This window comes from Quercus suber, unplaced genomic scaffold (assembly GCF_002906115.3).
Source record: "Quercus suber isolate HL8 unplaced genomic scaffold, Cork oak 2.0 scaffold_184, whole genome shotgun sequence".
Lineage (NCBI taxonomy): Eukaryota > Viridiplantae > Streptophyta > Magnoliopsida > Fagales > Fagaceae > Quercus > Quercus suber.
This window is the reverse complement of record NW_027069642.1, coordinates 688565-708125: the sequence shown is the minus strand read 5'-3', so window position 1 is coordinate 708125 and position 19561 is coordinate 688565. Positions and strand designations below refer to the sequence as shown.

Sequence of the window (19561 nt, the reverse complement as noted above, 5' to 3'; positions counted from 1 at the left end):
TCCTCAATGTTTAACTTTAATCCAAGAAAAAAACCAAAAGCCAAAAAAGTCTCAGCATTCACACAACACAAAACGCACACTTTTTCTCTTTGCCAAAGCGGAAACCAAACCTCTCTTTCTCTCTCTCTCTCTCTCTCTCTGAAGCTTTCGGGAAATCGACGACAATGGCGAGGCCATCGCAGCAAGAGATCGACACGTTCGTCGCCATCACCGGCGCGTCTGAGTCAATCGCTCTTCGTAAACTGGAGGTGCATTTTCCTCATCTCTCATTCTCGTCCTTATACATCACTCAACTCACTCACTCACTCACTCACTCACTTTGTATTTCTAGGGTTTCTTGTATCTTTTAGCTACTTTTTTGCTCTAATTCTTGATTATCTTTCCTGATTATTAGTTTGTGAGAAATTTGATACATAATGTACTATGATTTGGACATTCATGCTTAGTAATCAAGCTTAGGGACTCTGTTTCGTTCATAAATTGAAATAGTTAGTGTGCTTTGTGTGTGAACGTGTTTGAATTCAATTATTAGTCTGTTTTGTTGAACATTAATCGCCGTAAGTAATTGTACATGTGTAGTTTAAGGACCTAATCACAGAATGCTACATCAGATACTAAAATTGCACCACAAAATGTAGCTTAAACTCGGCTGTGAGGTCGGGAATTTGAGCCCCTGGGGTGTTTTGGAATGATTCTTTTGATAAAATTTGCTATTATTTTGATGTTATACTAAATATTGAAAGAAGAAACAAAAAATGTACAATGTGCATCTTTTTAAGGTAAGATAAGTTCCTTGCTATATGTGGCTTCCGTGCATTTCGCGAATTGTTTGACATATTTTGGTTGGTAAACAGGAGCATGGAGGCAATCTCAATGAAGCTGTAAATGCACATTATGGTGATGTGGGTAGACACATGTATGGAATCTCAGTTTAATTCACTTTTTTTTTTTTTTAAATATATGAGCACGGTGTTCTCAAGGCGCATTCCCCCTCTCTCTCCAAAAATAAAAATGGGGGTCAGGCTGCCTACTAATCACCTCACAGACCCCACAAAAAAGAGAGTTTTGTGTATTGCATGCAACCTTTTTTTTTTTTGCCACAATATCCAGACAATAAGTTTCTTGTGCACTAAAAATGAAGCCTGGAAGTATGCTTGCATTTCCCACTAGATGGTGCTTATATACTCAAATGCATCTCAATAATGCATTTTGATGAAAAGTATCACAAGTGTGTTTTGTGTGTATTTATGATAGACAAATGTAGCCAGCTATAGAGGAACACACCTTCCATTTACTTTTCTTAGCCTTCTCATTTCTACCAATCAAATCAGAAGATCCAGCTCCTTGATTTTCTTTTTTACTTGCTGCTCACGAATTGCCATTTCTTGCTCTGCTGTCTGAACTCAATTCATGTTAGGGGAACCAAGAATCAACATAGGGAAAGCATGAATAACATACTAAAATACAAGATCCAAAAATAAATACCTTCAAGGACAATGAAATTGCACGAGAAATATCATCATCTTCTGGGTGATGTTGGTTATGCAGTAGCCCAATACCAGAAGAATCCTGCACAAGTATGTGATAAAAAGAACTTAAAGAAAACAATACAAAAATTTACAGGCCAAGGCAGTAAAATTAGCCATANTGAATAACATACTAAAATACAAGATCCAAAAATAAATACCTTCAAGGACAATGAAATTGCACGAGAAATATCATCATCTTCTGGGTGATGTTGGTTATGCAGTAGCCCAATACCAGAAGAATCCTGCACAAGTATGTTGATAAAAAGAACTTAAAGAAAACAATACAAAAATTTACAGGCCAAGGCAGTAAAATTAGCCATAGCATACATTTGAAGCACTACGTAGCTGATTCAGATAATTCCTTTCAGCATCCTGCTTTGAAGCCTCAATAGCAGCTCGAATCATTTCTTCCTCTACATTTTCATCTGTTCCCGGACCATGAGGTAATGAAGTTCCAGTATCATACTCGGTCTGCCTTAGTCCTGAATGATGAGGCTGCTCATTCCTACTATTCAAGTGTTGCGGAAACTCCCTGACCTCCCCTGGATGTGAAACATATGGCTCACGAGTACTGAAAGCAGAAGCACCAATTGAATTATAGAGATCTCTCCGGTAATTGGCGTCAAGCAGTAATGAAGGCCTGAAGCTTCTAGCAGCAGATAATAATGGAAAATCCCACGTGATCCGGCTTGAACCGGACCATTCATGTTCGGGAAATTATATGGCTGGGAAGCAGCAGCTGCTTGATTTGTACTAGACAAGGAAGGACAAAAGTAAAACAAGAATTACTTAACTTATTGGTAGCTTAAAACAATAATTAACTCAAAAAATGATAGAGGACTAAAAGGAAATTAATTAAATTTTTTTATATTAAAGATCTTAGATGGAAGGTCTTTTTGGCTCAATTTTTAAAAAATTTATTTTAAAGCATATCACTTTGTTTCAGCTCTTCTTAGGCTAAGCTCAGATGCAGATTTGTGGAGCTAATTATTCCTTCCTGCATTTTACTAGTCCACAGAAAAAGAAAAAATTAAATTAATAATAAAATGAAAGTTACCAAAATTATATAATAAAATTTTATGTTCTCCTGCCTTGTGAAGGCTTGGATGTCATTCTTCTAACTGAGAAACATTTTTTAGTTGAAGCGAGGAAGCTCATCGCACAAAGATGGAGCTGAAAATAGGAAACAACACAGCACAGATGCTGTTCATACTGACAAGGTATTGTTTGTTTGTTGATAGCAATTTTGAATCAGCTCATGCAAATAATAAATGAAAAAAGTAACAGTAACAGTAACAACTGCTTCACTAAATTATATGTTTGCATCTTTTTGCAAAGTGGGGAGGCATTTCTTTGGAAGAGCTTGATGATGCGGCTATGATTGAAGCTGCACTTTTTGGAAAAATTCCTGAAGGGACTTCAAATCACTTTCAGCATGCACCTGATATGAAAAGTGGTCAAGATAGAAGCTCCAGTTCTCATTCTGTACCTCATCCTCCGTCACCCTTTCTAACAGAACAGCAATCTCTAAGAGAACAACAGGTTCTGGCTAACTTCTTGCAATCAGTGTGATGATAACATTCTGTGTGATATGATTGTTCAATTTTTCCATGCAATATGAATATCCTGCATCTTTCTTTCTAGGAGACTGAAACTCATCAATTAAGGGAAGACAAATTCTGCAACAAATTGCTTGAGGGAGAGGTAGTATCAAATGTCTGTTGGGTTTTGGTGGTCTTGCATATGTTAGCCTAGTGTTTGCTGAAGATGCATTGACATTTTTTGGCACGTTTCTTTTTATTTATTTTTTTTATTTTTTTATTTTTTATCATATCAATATAGTCAACAGGGTTTGTTTAAGATGGAGTTAAATTCTTTTGTAATTAAATAGTGCATGAGATACAAGGGCAGAATATAAGGTTTGAGTGCTTCACCTGTTTACAACAGTTTTACATGCTTAAAGATATATATATATATATATATTAATATTACCCCCACCTTTTTTTCCTGAGTGTATGTTATTTTGCCTGGTTTGAGGTTAGAAATAATCCAGAATGAAGTGGAATTATTGATGTGAAAGTCTGAGGTTTTGAATTTTCCAAAAGTAATGAAACATTTTTCCTGGTGAGAGAGTGATTGTTGCCAGCCATAGGTATATGTCTTAAATTGTAAGAAATAAATGCGTGGTTATGTATATTTTTCTGTACAGAGAGGGAACTCCATTATAATTTGTTTAGTGGTAGCTAGGCTGTTCATATCTCTCTCTCTCTCTCTTTTTGATGACAGGAACTGGAGAGAATACTAGCTGCAAAAGAAGCTTCACTTTCAACAGGAACCAGCAAAAGATAATGAGAATGCAGTAACTCTCCTTGTTCGGATGCCAGATGGTAGTCGCCCTGGTCGTCGCTTTCTCAAGTCTGACAAGCTTCAGGTAAAAATATTTAAAGATATAAAAGAGTATGTGCATTTTCTGTCCCAAGAAAAAAAAAAATTCGTTGGCTTAACTGACCGTGGATTTGTTCCTTTTTAGCTTCTTTTCAACTTCATAGATGTCAGTAGAGTGGTGAACCAGGCACTTATAAAGTGGTAAGTGGTTCCCCATTTCCTCTAGATTTCTGATTTCCTTCCGTGAACTGTTAAGTTTCTCATTAGGTTGGCATGCTGCTTACCTTTCTGAGTAAGAGAAAACTGTGAAAGTTCAATCATCATTGCTTTAAACTCAAAGTGCAGGCTTCTGGCAATACAGTTTCAGTAAATGGTTTGCATATGCTCAGTTTTGGAACTATAGTATGTAAAGGATACACCATGAAGTTGAATTTAATTCATTTGTCGCTGTCATTTTTATTTAATAATGATTTAAACATGTGAATCCACACATAATTTATTTCCAATTTTTTAAGAGTGCTTTCTTATCTATAGTTTATTTTAATTCAAAATATAATTTAAAAAAAGAAAAAGAAAAAGAATTTCCTCAACTACTAAGACTTTGGTGGTTTTGACTCTAGTCATCCTTCTTGGGGGGAAGGAGGGGGCTGGGGTGGGGTGGGAGAGGAGAATATTCCTAAAAGAACCTGGAGTTGGTTTCTTCGAAAAGTAGTGTAGTAATTCTTTTAAGACTGAAAGATACCTGCTTTGAAACATGTGTTGTGTGATAGTGTTTAAAGGCTGAAAAAATGTGTGGTAGTTTTTGGACTTGAAAGATACCTGTATGTGTGAGTTTAAGAGTTTGTTATTGTGCTAGTATAAGAGCACCGAGTGTATTGGGGTTTTGGACTTTTGTGTGATTTGTCAGGTTTCTGAGTTGGCATTAAAAGTTTGTTTCTGGTGTAATGAGATTTGGGTTTATGAGTGTGTTTGTGCTTGTAAAGTTTGTGAGTGATTGTATGGTTTATGAGAGTTAGTCATGTGGTTGTAAATTTGTAATCCATCTCATTGAGAATCAATTTTAGTTGGTGTTGTTCGTATTTGTAGATGTGGAGTTGGTCAAACAACTTTTAACACTTTTGTATCTTGTGTGGATATTTTTATTTGTTGTTCATGTCAATGCATTTTCTGTTGGTCCAAACCGCTATTAGAGCTAATGCTGTCACAGCAGTAACAAATATTGGAAATTTGGGGTAATGGGCAAATTATAACAGAAAATCTTGATTCCAATGCAATCATCTTGTATGTGAGAGGATGCCTTTTTTAAGCTTTTTGGGACTGAGGTGTTTATTTTCAATATACGCAAATCTCAATATTTAATCTATGGTTTTATGTGATGCTGTTGAAATTCTGAATCCTTTCATAAAGTGAGCTAAAATTGTTAGTTTTTTCCTTTAATATGGTTGCCAGGTAGATCTATATTTCATTCAAAAAAAAAAAATTTCAAGTATTTAATGCTAGAGTGATTTGTAGCTATTTTAGGATTCGTATATTTTTTTTCCTTTCTTTTAAGCCATAATTGCCAATTAAACTATTATATTTAGCTGTTTCTAATATGTATAGACTGGTTGAGAAGTTGGAAAGTATATTTCAATGAAAAAAAAAGCAACGGGAATTGATTGGAATGTGTAATGTCGAGGGAGTTGATAGAATTACCGACTCTTGTTGTTTTGTTTCCATGATGAACAGGTGAGGCCATACCCCCTGCGTACTTTCAGCATTAGTGACTGTTCATTGACTTTGAGTGAACTAGGCCTGACCAGCAAACAAGAAGCATTGTTCCTGGAGTTGATTTAACATTGCTGCTCTTTTGTACTGAAAACTTACCAATTAGAATATCATGTTCAACTCAGACTGTACACTGTACTTGTTTGTGACTTGTAAATAGTTTGGCCAAGAGTACTACAAATCTGAGACGGGCTACCCTGCAAAAATTTGCTGGCAATGATTGGAAACTAAATTGATGGGATTGGTTACATTGCCATTCGCATTATCATTGGCAGTTAGTATATGCAATCAATGATTGATTTTGTTGTTTAGTCTATGGTATGTTAATTTATTATCTTTTTGGTAGAATAAAAAGCGTATAAGAACAGAAAAGGTGGAGTTTGATAGTGTCTAGCAATGTGTCCAGAAATATTGCCAATGATCTGGACAAGCCATGAACTTAGCCAAATGTGGACTCTTTGCTCCAAGGAATGATTAATGGCATGGTGAACAAGCTTTTGTCAAAGGTCTGGTTTCAAAAGACTTGGTGTCAATTTGAAATATCTTGGGTCTCCTCTATTCTTAACCAGAATGTAAGCAAAGGATTTTCAGTTTTTCAACCAAAAACTGGAAAGCAAGCTTAAGTGGTTAAGCCAATAAGTGTCTTTCCTGAGATGGCCGTGTCACTATGATTAAGTCAAGTCATAGCCTCAAGCTATTTCCCTCTACCTTCAAAGATATCATCTCTGCATTGTTGGCAAAAATCAGTTGGATGATTGCTGTCAATGAAGATATACTATGTACCAAAATCCTCAAAGGCCAAATATGGCTCTTTTGAATACTGGCTAAGAGGGAGGGAGTTGAAGAATTCCATATGGGTTTGGAGAAAGTTATTAATTTGCGTAGGTGCTTTGTAGTTGGAGATGGTAAATCTGCAAAAGTAAACCACTATTATTTCCTTAATTGATTAGTCTTTTTCTTATTACTTCTACTAATGTTATTTTGGGTCTTTCTCTGTCTTTTTGTAATTCCCTCAATTTGAATCAACTCATTCTTTCTTATTAGTGCATTAATCATTCTCTGAACATGACCAAACAATCTCAAACGACTCTTTCTCGTCTATTGATATCGTCTTTTCATCAATAGAGAATCTTTTAAAGGAGTTTTTTATTTTAAATTTTTTAGAGGTGGGGTTGCTATTTTTTTTTTTTTTTATATCACTTGAACCCTACCAATAAATTGATTACAATTTACATATTTGAGACTAACGCTCTGGTTTCATTAAAACTAAGTTTTCAACTTCCAAAATAAATCATATTAATAAATTTAAATCAAGTTCTTTATTCAAAATAAATCAAACTACCTATTTAAAATAAAATCAATGTAACAAGTTTTTAAAAAATATTAATACAATGCATTAAACCAGGTTACTTGCGTAACCTAGATCGGCCCAACCCAAGATTCAGTGTGCAGATAAGGTTCAATTAAACATAAAAGTTTATTTTGTTTTTTTTGGGATCATCGTTGGGGTTCGGTAAGGAATCAACCAAAACAGAGTTACAAGTACCTAATCAGATTTACCGATGAGTTTTATGAAAAAAAATTACTGAGTTTCAAAACGAAGTTTGGAAAAGACCAATCATGTACGTATCAAACTTATTTGTTGACAGAGCCATAGCGAGATGGAATTCCTTTGTCCAATCAGTAATCACCTGCATAAAAGACGCTTCTAGTTCTAATCAACAGTTTGGTGCAACTATTTATTTAGTTGAATCCTTGCTTGTTTCATTCCAATAGTCGGATAGAAAGTAGAAACTAATCTCCAGGAATACAAAAAACAAGTGTGATAGTAGGAAGTAGGAGCCCAGACAAATCCAAATTAATACAACTAAGAACAAATACAACAATGTCTGCCAACGCTTTAACTATGACCATTTGGGCCAAACCATCAGCACTCTAGTTTGCTTCCCTAAACAAATTATCTTCTTGCAGCAAAAGCCGTGAAAGAGAGACTTGCCATCATCAATAAGTGAAAACAACACTAGGTTAACTTCAGTGGAATTATTCAAGAATGAAACCCCAATAAGATTATCCAGTTTAGCAATCAACCTCGTGAATCCGAGCTAATTGGAGGCCATCATAAAGGGTGCATAACGCAGCTGCTATACTAAAATTTCTACTAATCTTCTAATAAAACCACAAATCCATGATCCCATAATCAGGATTCCCCAAATTGAACCATCCGTATTTAGCTTAACTCAATCATCAACCGGATGTTGTCACCTCATTTCCACAATGGTGATGGATTGTCTAGATTTACTTTAATTAGCTTAACTTAATCATCATCCGGATATTGTCACCTCATTTTCACAATGATGATGGATTTTCTAGATTTACCTTAGCGGGCAAAAAATTCCCCTACTTCATAAACACAAGGAGTGGGAGAGAAATTTTCTTGAGTACCAACTAAATTAATCAACAATATTGTGACTTAAAAATTAAATCATATATAGATTTTGTTATCAGATGTCTATAGGTCAGCCTAAACCTAGAATAGCTAGGTTTGGTAAATTTACTAAAAACATCCTATAAGTAAGTTTACTTTAGTTAATGGTTCAACAAATTTGCTTAGTGAACCTATTAAACTAACCATCCATGGCTGATCATTGACTACGTTCCGTAACATAAAGGATATCTTCGAATTTGGTTTCAATTTTATTTTCGTGACTTAGATACATGCCACATTCATCAATAAATCAACCGAAAAATCCTTGGATTTGCAAAGCTAAGAGGCTGTTTGGGAACTTTTTTTTGGTCACTCAATTTTCGTCACTCAATTTTCATCACTCATCACTCATCACTCATCACTCATTTTTCATCACTCATCACCCATCACTCTAAAATTAATACCCGTTTGGCTCCATCTTTTTCATGCCATCACTCAAAATTTTTCACACTATTTGTGGGCCCCAGCTCTGTCACTGGCGCAGCTTTTTTTTTTTTTTTCAATACCCCCAAACCCGAACCAGTGAAAGAAGAAAGGAAGAAAAAAAATACCCAGATCACCGAACCCAGGAAAAGGAAGGTTGCTATTTTTTTTTTTTTTTATATCACTTGAACCCTACCAATAAATTGATTACAATTTACATATTTGAGACTAACGCTCTGGTTTCATTAAAACTAAGTTTTCAACTTCCAAAATAAATCATATTAATAAATTTAAATCAAGTTCTTTATTCAAAATAAATCAAACTACCTATTTAAAATAAAATCAATGTAACAAGTTTTTAAAAAATATTAATACAATGCATTAAACCAGGTTACTTGCGTAACCTAGATCGGCCCAACCCAAGATTCAGTGTGCAGATAAGGTTCAATTAAACATAAAAGTTTATTTTGTTTTTTTGGGATCATCGTTGGGGTTCGGTAAGGAATCAACCAAAACAGAGTTACAAGTACCTAATCAGATTTACCGATGAGTTTTATGAAAAAAAATTACTGAGTTTCAAAACGAAGTTTGGAAAAGACCAATCATGTACGTATCAAACTTATTTGTTGACAGAGCCATAGCGAGATGGAATTCCTTTGTCCAATCAGTAATCACCTGCATAAAAGACGCTTCTAGTTCTAATCAACAGTTTGGTGCAACTATTTATTTAGTTGAATCCTTGCTTGTTTCATTCCAATAGTCGGATAGAAAGTAGAAACTAATCTCCAGGAATACAAAAAACAAGTGTGATAGTAGGAAGTAGGAGCCCAGACAAATCCAAATTAATACAACTAAGAACAAATACAACAATGTCTGCCAACGCTTTAACTATGACCATTTGGGCCAAACCATCAGCACTCTAGTTTGCTTCCCTAAACAAATTATCTTCTTGCAGCAAAAGCCGTGAAAGAGAGACTTGCCATCATCAATAAGTGAAAACAACACTAGGTTAACTTCAGTGGAATTATTCAAGAATGAAACCACAATAAGATTATCTAGTTTAGCAATCAACCTCGTGAATCCGAGCTAATTGGAGGCCATCATAAAGGGTGCATAACGCAGCTGCTATACTAAAATTTCTAATAATCTTCTAATAAAACCACAAATCCATGATCCCATAATCAGGATTCCCCAAATTGAACCATCCGTATTTAGCTTAACTCAATCATCAACCGGAATGATGATGGATTTTCTAGATTTACCTTAGCGGGCAAAAAATTCCCCTACTTCGTAAACACAAGGAGTGGGAGAGAAATTTTCTTGAGTACCAACTAAATTAATCAACAATATTGTGACTTAAAAATTAAATCATATATAGATTTTGTTATCAGATGTCTATAGGTCAGCCTAAACCTAGAATAGCTAGGTTTGGTAAATTTACTAAAAACATCCTATAAGTAAGTTTACTTTAGTTAATGGTTCAACAAATTTGCTTAGTGAACCTATTAAACTAACCATCCATGGCTGATCATTGACTACGTTCCGTAACATAAAGGATATCTTCGAAATTGGTTTCAATTTTATTTTCGTGACTTAGATACATGCCACATTCATCAATAAATCAACCGAAAAATCCTTGGATTTGCAAAGCTAAGGCTCTCCTATAATTTGGCTTAAGGTGGTCGCTCTACTCGCCAAGGCTCTAATGAGCACCTCGCCTTATAGCCTTTAAAGCACCTTAATGTTGTCTCGTCTCGCCCAGCTCGCTTTTTGACTACAATGCATTGAGAAAAACTTAATTTTCTTATTTTTGTAGATTTTTAGACCTAAAATAAAATAAAATACTTTGGCATCCAAAAAACTTTTTGATAATCCTAATGGACAACTTCAAATTAATGAATTGTAGTCATTTTATGAGTTTAATTTGAAATAAAATTCATAATTTCTATAAGGATAACTAGAACTTGCTCTGCTCTTAAATATGAATGGCACCATTCTAGTAAATGGTTTTGCTTCTTAGAGCATTCACAATGGGAATTGTAAATGCCATATGTTAGCAAATATTTAGCATCAAGCCTCAAAAGTACTCAACAGCTGGATGCTAAACTTGTAAAATTTTAAAACTTTTTACAATACTGCTTCAGTACTGTCTTACTTTTATGACGTTACTGTAGCATCTTGGATAAATATTTTATTATTTGTTCTCTCTCTCAGCCACTCAGTTCTCTTCTTTTCTTTTCTTTTTTCTTTCCTCTGATTCGATCTCTGTCTTCATCCTCACTCCCTCTCTCACATCTCTCTGTCTTCTTCTTTTAAGCATGCCACGGAGCTAGGTTGGAGGTCGACATGGCACGATGTGGAGATTGGTGTACACTCAATTCTCTTCTTCTTCTTTTTTTTCCCTCTAATTTTATCTTTGTCTTCATCCTCACTCCCTCTCTCACATCTCTGTCTTCTTCTTTTAAGCATGCCACCGGAGCTAGGTTGGAAGTCAGTGTGGGCACGGCGTGGGCGTGGTGTGGCATGTGGCATGGTGAGACCGGTGTCGTGTGCCTCGCAATGGTGTGTAAATTCCAAGTGGGTTTTGGGTTTGATTTCTGGTGCCTCATTGTGGTAATAGGTTTGATTTCCAGTGGATTTTGTTACATGATGAGTTAAACGGGTTGTGTTAAATGGGTCATTTTGAGTTGATTTTAATAAATTGACATGTCAAACGTGTCAATTGAACTACATATAAACTCATCCTATCTCCACCGAAATAAATTTTTATAATTATTATTATTACTAATACACCAAAACCCCCCAACCCCACCCCACACACCACACCCATTTTTTTTTTTATATATATTATTATTATCTATAAAAGACCCCACTTCGAATTAGCTAAGATGACTATTGCAACGATCATTACTGATAGGAAAGACCTTTGGGACAAGAAAGCATAAAAAACAAAGGCCTTTTTTCTGTAATCTACCTCCACCCAAAAAAATTTATAAAAAAAAATGTGGGTGTGTCAAAGAATCAGTTTCTGATTAAATTATTAACAGAAAAATTGAAGAATTTAATCAATAAAGCAGAGCAAGATTAGCATTATGAAGCGTTTTTGCCTTCTTGAGGTGCTGGAGCTGTCCAATACTGCTTGACTGCCAATAAAATCTTCTCTCTCTGATGGGGTCCCATTTCATGGTCTACAATTCTGCTATCCCATTGCATTGCATCTAATATGCTCTTTATTTTTACCAAGTAATCTACATCATCTCTGAATATCACACTACCTTCTGGCCTTAAAATCCGATCCATCTCTAAAAGAATATCTTCTATATCACATCTGCAACACAATTAATTTAGTGACCAATTTACAATTCCATAATGTCAAGTAATTGATGTGCAATGATATAAATAAATATATAGTTTAAGGTCTAATCTCCAAGAAAAATACTATTATTAAGCTAATGTTACCTGTCTTTGTAGAGGCTAAAAACTGAATCAGCATGGATGAAGTCATAAGTACGCGGGTACGTGGACATGGCCTCGCACCTAAGAGAAGACAAGTTATTAGCAATAATTCTTGTTTGCCAAGTAAGATGGAGCAGATGATAGAGTTATTAGCAAAAATTATGAAAATTACAGAATATAATAACAAACTTCTAGTTAAAATTTTATAATGCAGATAGTTTAACTACGTAATGCAAATTCAATTTGGTGAGCTAGGAGAAATTTTTTAATATAATGTTAATGAAAATTTTTTATCAATTATAATTGGACTAATATCACTTTCACTTGAGTCTTATAATGAGTACTAATATCACTTTTATTATACATAAATCATAAGTCATATAAAGTGAAAAAAATATATATATAGCGAAAAAAAAATATATATATAGTGAAAAATAGGGTTTCCTTAAAGATACTGAAATTGTTATTATTTGTGAAAAGGTTGGTTGCCTTGGTATTTAAAACAAAACAACAATGATCCTCTTGGAAGTCTCCAGAAAAGTAAACCCAACAATCAAGGATTGCTATCGAATTTCCTTTTGCGTTTTGCAGTTGTTTATGTTCTACCTAAAGTATCACACTTCACACATTCGTTTAATAAGCAAAATAAAGCTACTTTCTGAGAAACTTCTTTTATAAGTGCCTTTTGATTGAACCATTGGATAATCTTAATAATTAGAGAGAAAAGCATACCAATTTTGATATGTTCCAATCAATCCACGTTCATAGATGACTCCAAGGGTATTGATCTCAGCCTCAACAGGTACAATGTTCATAACCCACACTGGATCATCAACTAGTGCAGCTGCAAATCCTCCTAAGTAAGAATTCATATCCAGCAAGTTACGGTACCTGCCAGGCTCAGCTAGTTGATAGTCCAAGGTCTTATAATGTGCTACTCTGTTTTTCCATAGCTCTGTATTTTCTGTGAAAGTCTTTGCTGTAATTCCCTTCAAAGTTCCTTCACTAATCCTTGGTGGAATTGAAGTTAGCCTTTCTGGCCATTTTGCTAATGTCCCACCTGACACTTTTTTTATGTCTGAAACTTCAGGAAGTGGGGTCAAACATTTATCCATTTTAGTGTACCTGCAAAAGGAGTGGATGATATTAAACTCATAGGAACAGAGAAAATAATGATTCAATTAGTGCATTAAAAAATTCTTTCAAGTTAAGACTTTAAAGTTGCAATCTTTGAAGCAACCAACCAAACAATCAAACAAAGAATGGTGATGGAGTAAAGGTCAAGGCATAAGAAAAGCACCAATACAACAAAAAGTTTAGGCGGTGGTTGGATACGTTAACTTAAAAAAAGGTGCATTTCAAATCAACAAACAGTTAGCTAAGAACGACATCTAATTCCCACTGCCTTTACCACACAATCGGTTTTGGTATCACTGCTAAAGTGTTCTCTAGCAGTGAGAAGTACCTGCTTTAGCCATTTACTTGAAGATCCTTCAAAAAGCAGATTTCAATGGGGCAGCCAATAATTAATAATTTATTTACAACTAGGAGTCAATCATTTATTTTATTTCTTCAAAAACTCAAAAGAAGTAAACCAAAAATCAGCAATCAAGCTTAGTCCTAAAATTTTAGGGTCAACTATGTATCTTAACAAATTAATTAAGGTTGACCACATGCATAGTAGACACTCCAACGTATATCTGTAATGGACCTATTCATAATAGAGTAACTAAATATTAGTCTGGTCATCAACTTATCACAACTCTCCAATTTTTTTAGGCTTAGAACCCGACACTATTTGAAAAGGAACAAAAAAATGGTAACACATTAAAATTAAAAGAGCCATATTATTACCAGGCCTTGTCTGGATCCTGTGCCTGGCAGAACTGTGGTTTCCTGAAAACCTTCCTATTGATCTTGCAATGGATATGATTAGTGGGTTTCTGCCAAATAGCAAGGTCATCCTTCTGTTTTAGTTTTTTCCAGCATAGACTTTTTGCTACATTCTCAATACCAATCTGTTCTGCCTTAAGATCTTGCTGTGTTCTGTTCCAGCCTTTCCAATGTTTCTCCCAGTTTATTGGTGGCCCAGACAGAATCCAATACCCACCGGGGCGTAAAATTCGATCAACTTCAATTAAATAAAGCCCATCTGCACAGCCATAATTAAAAAAAATTTACAAGCAAGAAAAAAAAAATTCAAATACTAAATGAGGAAATAGTGTAGTACAGGTAGAAATGAAGAGCTTGGGATTACCATACTGGCCCCAAGGAATGAGGCAACGTGAGCAGTGAGCCATGTCAAAGGCTCTTGAAGGATAAGGAAGCCTAATTGAAGCAAAAACTCCAATCAATGCTGGTACTCCTCGTTCAAGAGCAAATTGGACCTGAGCTTCATGCGTATCTCTTGGTGCAAATGACACTGTCACAATGTTACGTGAAAGAAGATATGCTCCCCAACTAGCAACCTGATTAATTTTTAGGCCAAAAAAAAATTGTCATTCATGGGTTTTTTTTTGTTTTTTTTTTTTTTTTTTTTTATGAGGAAATAGTGTAGTACAGGTAGAAATGAAGAGCTTGGGATTACCATACTGGCCCCAAGGAATGAGGCAACGTGAGCAGTGAGCCATGTCAAAGGCTCTTGAAGGATAAGGAAGCCTAATTGAAGCAAAAACTCCAATCAATGCTGGTACTCCTCGTTCAAGAGCAAATTGGACCTGAGCTTCATGCGTATCTCTTGGTGCAAATGACACTGTCACAATGTTACGTGAAAGAAGATATGCTCCCCAACTAGCAACCTGATTAATTTTTAGGCCAAAAAAAAATTGTCATTCATGGGTTTTTTTTTGTTTTTTTTTTTTTTTTTGTTTGGTGAATCTAATTATTTAAACAAAAATTAATCACAAGCAAAAGTCATGACTAGTGTGGTTAACGACCTTGGTTAAAATATAACTTAAACATATGGGAAAGTTGAAATTGGTTACAAAGTAACTTGTGAATTAAGAGTGAATGGATGGAGCAGTTACAAAACGCTATGATTATGAGAAGGTTGATTAATATAATTAAAGACCATATTAATAAAGATATATTATTAATATTATGACATTGTGCGTTGAACAAACCAATTTGGTTGGCTCTTTTGTTAGTGCAAGTTGAGTAAAACCTCGTTTCTATGAGCTAACGTCTCTCCACCAATTAAGAAAAATTAAAGTAAAGAAATTTAGGTTTTTCATGAATTATTATACTTTACTTCAAATAGAAGAATTTATAATTTATTTGTGAAACAAATTCCAAAGTTTCTTGTCCTATGAAAAAAGAATTAAAAAAAAAATAAATTAATAAAATTGATTTTCAATATCTGTTTTTGACAGGCAAATTCTACCAAACTTCTAGTAGTAAGCTTGGCACACTACAATGAAATGGGATTTGATTAGGATTTACCTAAATTAGACATGGAGCGTCAAAAACATGAATACACACCTAGTTTTGAAAATCCATTTCACCTATCTTACATTTCCTTAAAATGAGCGAATCTCATTAAATACTAGTTTAGCATTGATTCTATCAAAAAATAAAACACACACACACATTGACGAAATTTATTTACTAATTTGTCTCTTAATTTTTCTTTTATTAACCTTTAAGAGTCCAGCAATATATTAAACCTGTTATTACCAAACCAAAAATTAAAAAATAAAAACTTTACGAGACCACTCTAGCAATGACAAGTGGACCCATATCCATCGAACAAAAACACAGCAAAATTAAATTTATATATAAATAAATGAGATCAACATTTAAAACAAAAAATTTGAGACAAAATGGGTATTAACTAATATCTTTGAGGATTTATCTTCTTTAATGAGAGATGACTTTAAAAATATAAATAAGTAAATCCATAGACTTACTGAACAGTGTGAAAGATGCCGCATTTTATCACAATATTTAAATATTACAAAAAAATAACCAGACAACTTTATATAAAATCCATAACCTTTATTATTTTATTATTCGCAAGAAAATCAAGGAAAAATCTGATTTCTCCAAATCCCAACAGCAAAAAGAATTGCTTTTTGTGCACCCCATTGCTTTTCATTCAAGACCTTCTTTAATACTAATCTACAAGTATAGAAAAAGTTTTAAACAAGGAAACAAATAAATTCAATAATTCAATCCAACTCAATTTTCCTTTTTCATAACCTACTTTCGATCCTTTCCTATTTCAAAATCAAAATTCACATTAAACAAAAAGAAGAAGAAGAATTTTCTCACATGCAAGGCCAAAACAATTTCTGTTTAACAATCTAATATTCTATGAAGTTGTTGTCAATTGTCAGAAACCGGTAGACCAGCCGGTTCATAAAGTCAAAAAAACTCATAATACTATAAAGATTTCTTTTTTCCTTTCAGCTGTAAGAACTATGACTATGAATCATTGACCACTGTTACTGCAAAAAAAATGAATCAACCACTCGTATATACATATATACATACGTTTATACGCACTCCTATAATGAAACTTTAATTCAAGAAAACTAATCTTTAATGAAAGAAACGTAATGGGGAATGAGAATTGAACGTACCCCACAACCAGTATCAATGGCGGTTCTTATAGAACCGTCTTTGAGATTAATCAACCTGGAAATATCATCAATGTACGCATCAGCACCGTTGGGGAACATGGTACCACCGCCAGGGAACTTGAACCGGTCTTTCTCGAACCGGACCCAATTCTGTTTCTTCTTCTCGAACGTTAACCATTTATGGGGCACGTTAGCGTACCAAACGTTTTCTCTGCTCTCAGGCCAGCGAAACGGCGCCGTGTAGCCATGCGGGGCTGGGATACGACACTTGAGAACCTCGTTGGGTTCAGGGCAGTGTCTCTCTCTGTATATCAACATGTCTCTGTCGAACTTCAGGGACCTTTTGGCGTCCTCGCATGGCGTGTACTCTGAGAATTTGGCATCGCAGGGGGGGAGGTGGATGGCACGCGCCGCCGTGCGTGGTGGGTCTGCGGCCATGTGGTGGGCCCTGAAGTCGAGTGCGACGGTGCCGGATCTTGTGGCGATGAGGGGTTGGAGGGAACATTGGGTGGCGGTGCCGGCGGAGGAGGAGGTGATGGGGATGGGGATGGGGATGGTGGTGGAGTGGGTCCAGATTCCGATGAGGTAGAAGAAGGAGCAGAGGATGGCTATGAAGGTGAGGTAATAAAGATTGGCTCTTTGGGTGTTGAAGAACCAGAGATGGTACAGTGGGTTTGGACAAGCCATCGAGACCAAATTTACCAAACCAAACCCCTCTATGTGAGACAGAGAGAAAGAGTAGCGCACGACTCTGTGTGTTTGTGACTTTGTGTCCGCGTCAAATATATATAGAGAGAGAGAGAGAGAAAATGAGAGAGACGACTGACCAATTGAATTTGCCATGCTTTGATTCTATTTTGTTTTTTTCTTTTTGGAAATTACATAAAGAGGATTTAAGTTTATACCATTTTCTAGATTACATACCAAATATTTCAGGTCATCAATTTAAGTCTTGAAAAAAGTATTATGCTCTGTTTGTTTTGTTGAGTGTTCATTTTCATTGTGAAATCTAATCAAATCTGAAAGATTTTAAGATTTTACTTTGATCTTAAAATCTTTTGTAAAATTTTGTAAAATGTTTTACTAAAAAGAACTTGATAAAATATTTTACAAAGACATACAACAATTTTTCCTCACATCTAGTGACTAGGCCACTAGTTCAACATTAGTCTAGTGGGCTAAGTTGTCAATTCTGCAAGTAGAGTTGCCGATGGTCGTTGGGAGACGCTAATTTTGGTAATTTTACTTTAAAAATTTTACGTTAGACCAATCGTTGAAAATATTTTACAGCAAAAATAAACAAAGCGTTAAATTTGTGAAATCACTTCTGTTTAAAACATTAATAAAATAGAAAAAATTTAAAAAAGTTATTTAATAAATTTTACATTTCATATAGGATTAAACTTCTGTTTAAAACATTAATAAAATAGAAAAAATTTAAAAAAGTTATTTAATAAATTTTACATTTCATATAGGATTATTCAAAAATCAATTTTAAAAAGGATAGAAAGAGATATCCCTGTTTAGAAAAATAAATGTTTGCTTAGAGTAAGAAAGTGATTGCCAAAAAATTAAAATGGATTATATAGGTGAAATACAACTTTTTTTTCAATGTTTTTTTTTTTCCTCACTATTCGTTAGTGCTCAAAATAATGGAAATTAATAATAAAAATGGACATGGGGCTTCAAAATGAAACAATTTTATAAATTTGGAACTTTATTGAGAAAATTAAGAACTGAAGACCTGATCTAAAATAAGATACAACGGCTAAACTTTTTATATGATTATTTTGTGCAAAAATACACTTTGCACCCTATAACTTCAATCAATTTTCATTAGCCCACTAAATTTAAAAATTGTCATTTCCGTTCAACTTTGATCAATTGTCATTTTAGTCCACCAAGTTTATAAAATATCATTTACCAAGTTCACAAATTATCAGTTTTTTATTTATTTAAATAAAGTAATAAAATTATTTCTTAATGTTGAAAATGTGAAACAATTTTGTTTCAAGAGAGTTAACGAGACCATTTTGACAATAATGGATGGAAGAACTAAAGTGACCGCACTAGCAAAGTTGATAAACTAAAATGACAAATTTTTATATTAAACAAATTAAAATAACAAAAGAAATTCTTTATATACAACAAAATCTCTCAACACCTTTATTTTTATTGTAATGAATTTCAATATAATATTTTATTATTTTATTTTAACGTACTTTATTATTTTATTTTAATGTATGAATATAAAAAATTTACACCTCAACTATTGTCAGAATATTGTGAAAATAACAATCATAACAATTGATAATTATATATTTTTTCTTTAATATTACTTTTGCATTTTATTAGCGTTGACGCGAGTTTGGGCCTTTGTCATAAAAGAGGTCGGTGGTGAGGAACACGCGAGGGCGCGCCTGGGCTCGTGAAATTCAATTGAATAGAAACACAAGACAATACGAGAGGGGAGGCTCTTCCACGAGCGGTTATGTCTGAAATTAATGCACCGAAACTACGACTTTTTAAGGTATCAGAATATTAGTATTCTATACAACTCTCTGACCCCACTCTCTAACCGATCTCTCTCTCTCTCTCACTTTATTATTTGAGAAGTAGAAAAAAATTGCTTCTTCCTAATATATTCTTTATATAAAATGGTTAACTTGGCGCTGAATTCAACAAAAATCTATATCCTTTTTGCAAGCACAAGCAAAGCAGCACGCTGCATTATATGGCTTGACCCCAATCAATCAAGCTCACATGTTGGTCATTAATTATAATTTCACGTCAGTACCTAGTTTTGGTGAAAATACATCAACCTCGAACAAATTGTAATGGGCAACATAACACTTTCGAGAACTATCAATGATGAGACTCGAGAGTATTGGCCCACTTCACCCATCCTTTCATTAATCATTACAATGGAACAA

At 34.3% G+C, this 19561-nt stretch overlaps 2 protein-coding genes and 1 long non-coding RNA gene across 3 annotated transcripts; 1 reads left to right on the top strand and 2 right to left on the bottom strand.

The window, feature by feature from the left end:
• The first annotated feature begins 5 nt into the window (after positions 1 to 5).
• Positions 6 to 5992, top strand: LOC111986542 (plant UBX domain-containing protein 8). Its single transcript, XM_065778502.1, is given in 10 exon segments — positions 6 to 248; positions 855 to 929; positions 2669 to 2749; positions 2868 to 3071; positions 3174 to 3233; positions 3816 to 3854; positions 3856 to 3960; positions 4060 to 4096; positions 4099 to 4115; positions 5643 to 5992. Coding segments are annotated over 10 exon segments (810 nt in total). The 5' UTR covers positions 6 to 164; the 3' UTR covers positions 5751 to 5992.
• On the bottom strand, positions 1349 to 1583 carry LOC136069703 (uncharacterized). Its single transcript, XR_010630941.1, has 2 exons — positions 1486 to 1583; positions 1349 to 1397 (listed from the first exon to the last, which is right to left on the bottom strand). It is a non-coding gene; the product is annotated as an uncharacterized LOC136069703 (long non-coding RNA).
• A 5470-nt stretch (positions 5993 to 11462) lies between the features above and the next one.
• LOC111986462 (probable methyltransferase PMT16) lies at positions 11463 to 17397 on the bottom strand. Its single transcript, XM_024018123.2, has 6 exons — positions 16629 to 17397; positions 14633 to 14843; positions 13900 to 14197; positions 12778 to 13170; positions 12049 to 12126; positions 11463 to 11917 (listed from the first exon to the last, which is right to left on the bottom strand). The coding sequence occupies exons 1-6, from the start codon at positions 17313 to 17315 to the stop codon at positions 11680 to 11682; spliced, it is 1905 nt and encodes a 634-aa protein (XP_023873891.2). The 5' UTR covers positions 17316 to 17397; the 3' UTR covers positions 11463 to 11679.
• Positions 17398 to 19561: the final 2164 nt, after the last annotated feature.

What these genes read in the sequence shown, in the direction of transcription:
- LOC111986462 (XM_024018123.2), bottom strand. Translation starts at nt 17,315, where the DNA reads ATGGCTTGTCCAAACCCACTGTACCATCTCTGGTTCTTCAACACCCAA. An exon ending in CCATTGATACTGGTTGTGGG is followed by an intron (nt 14,844 to 16,628) that starts GTACGTTCAATT and finishes AAAATTAATCAG; the next exon opens with GTTGCTAGTTGGGGAGCATA. An exon ending in ATTGGAACATATCAAAATTG is followed by an intron (nt 12,127 to 12,777) that starts GTATGCTTTTCT and finishes GTCTTCTCTTAG; the next exon opens with GTGCGAGGCCATGTCCACGT.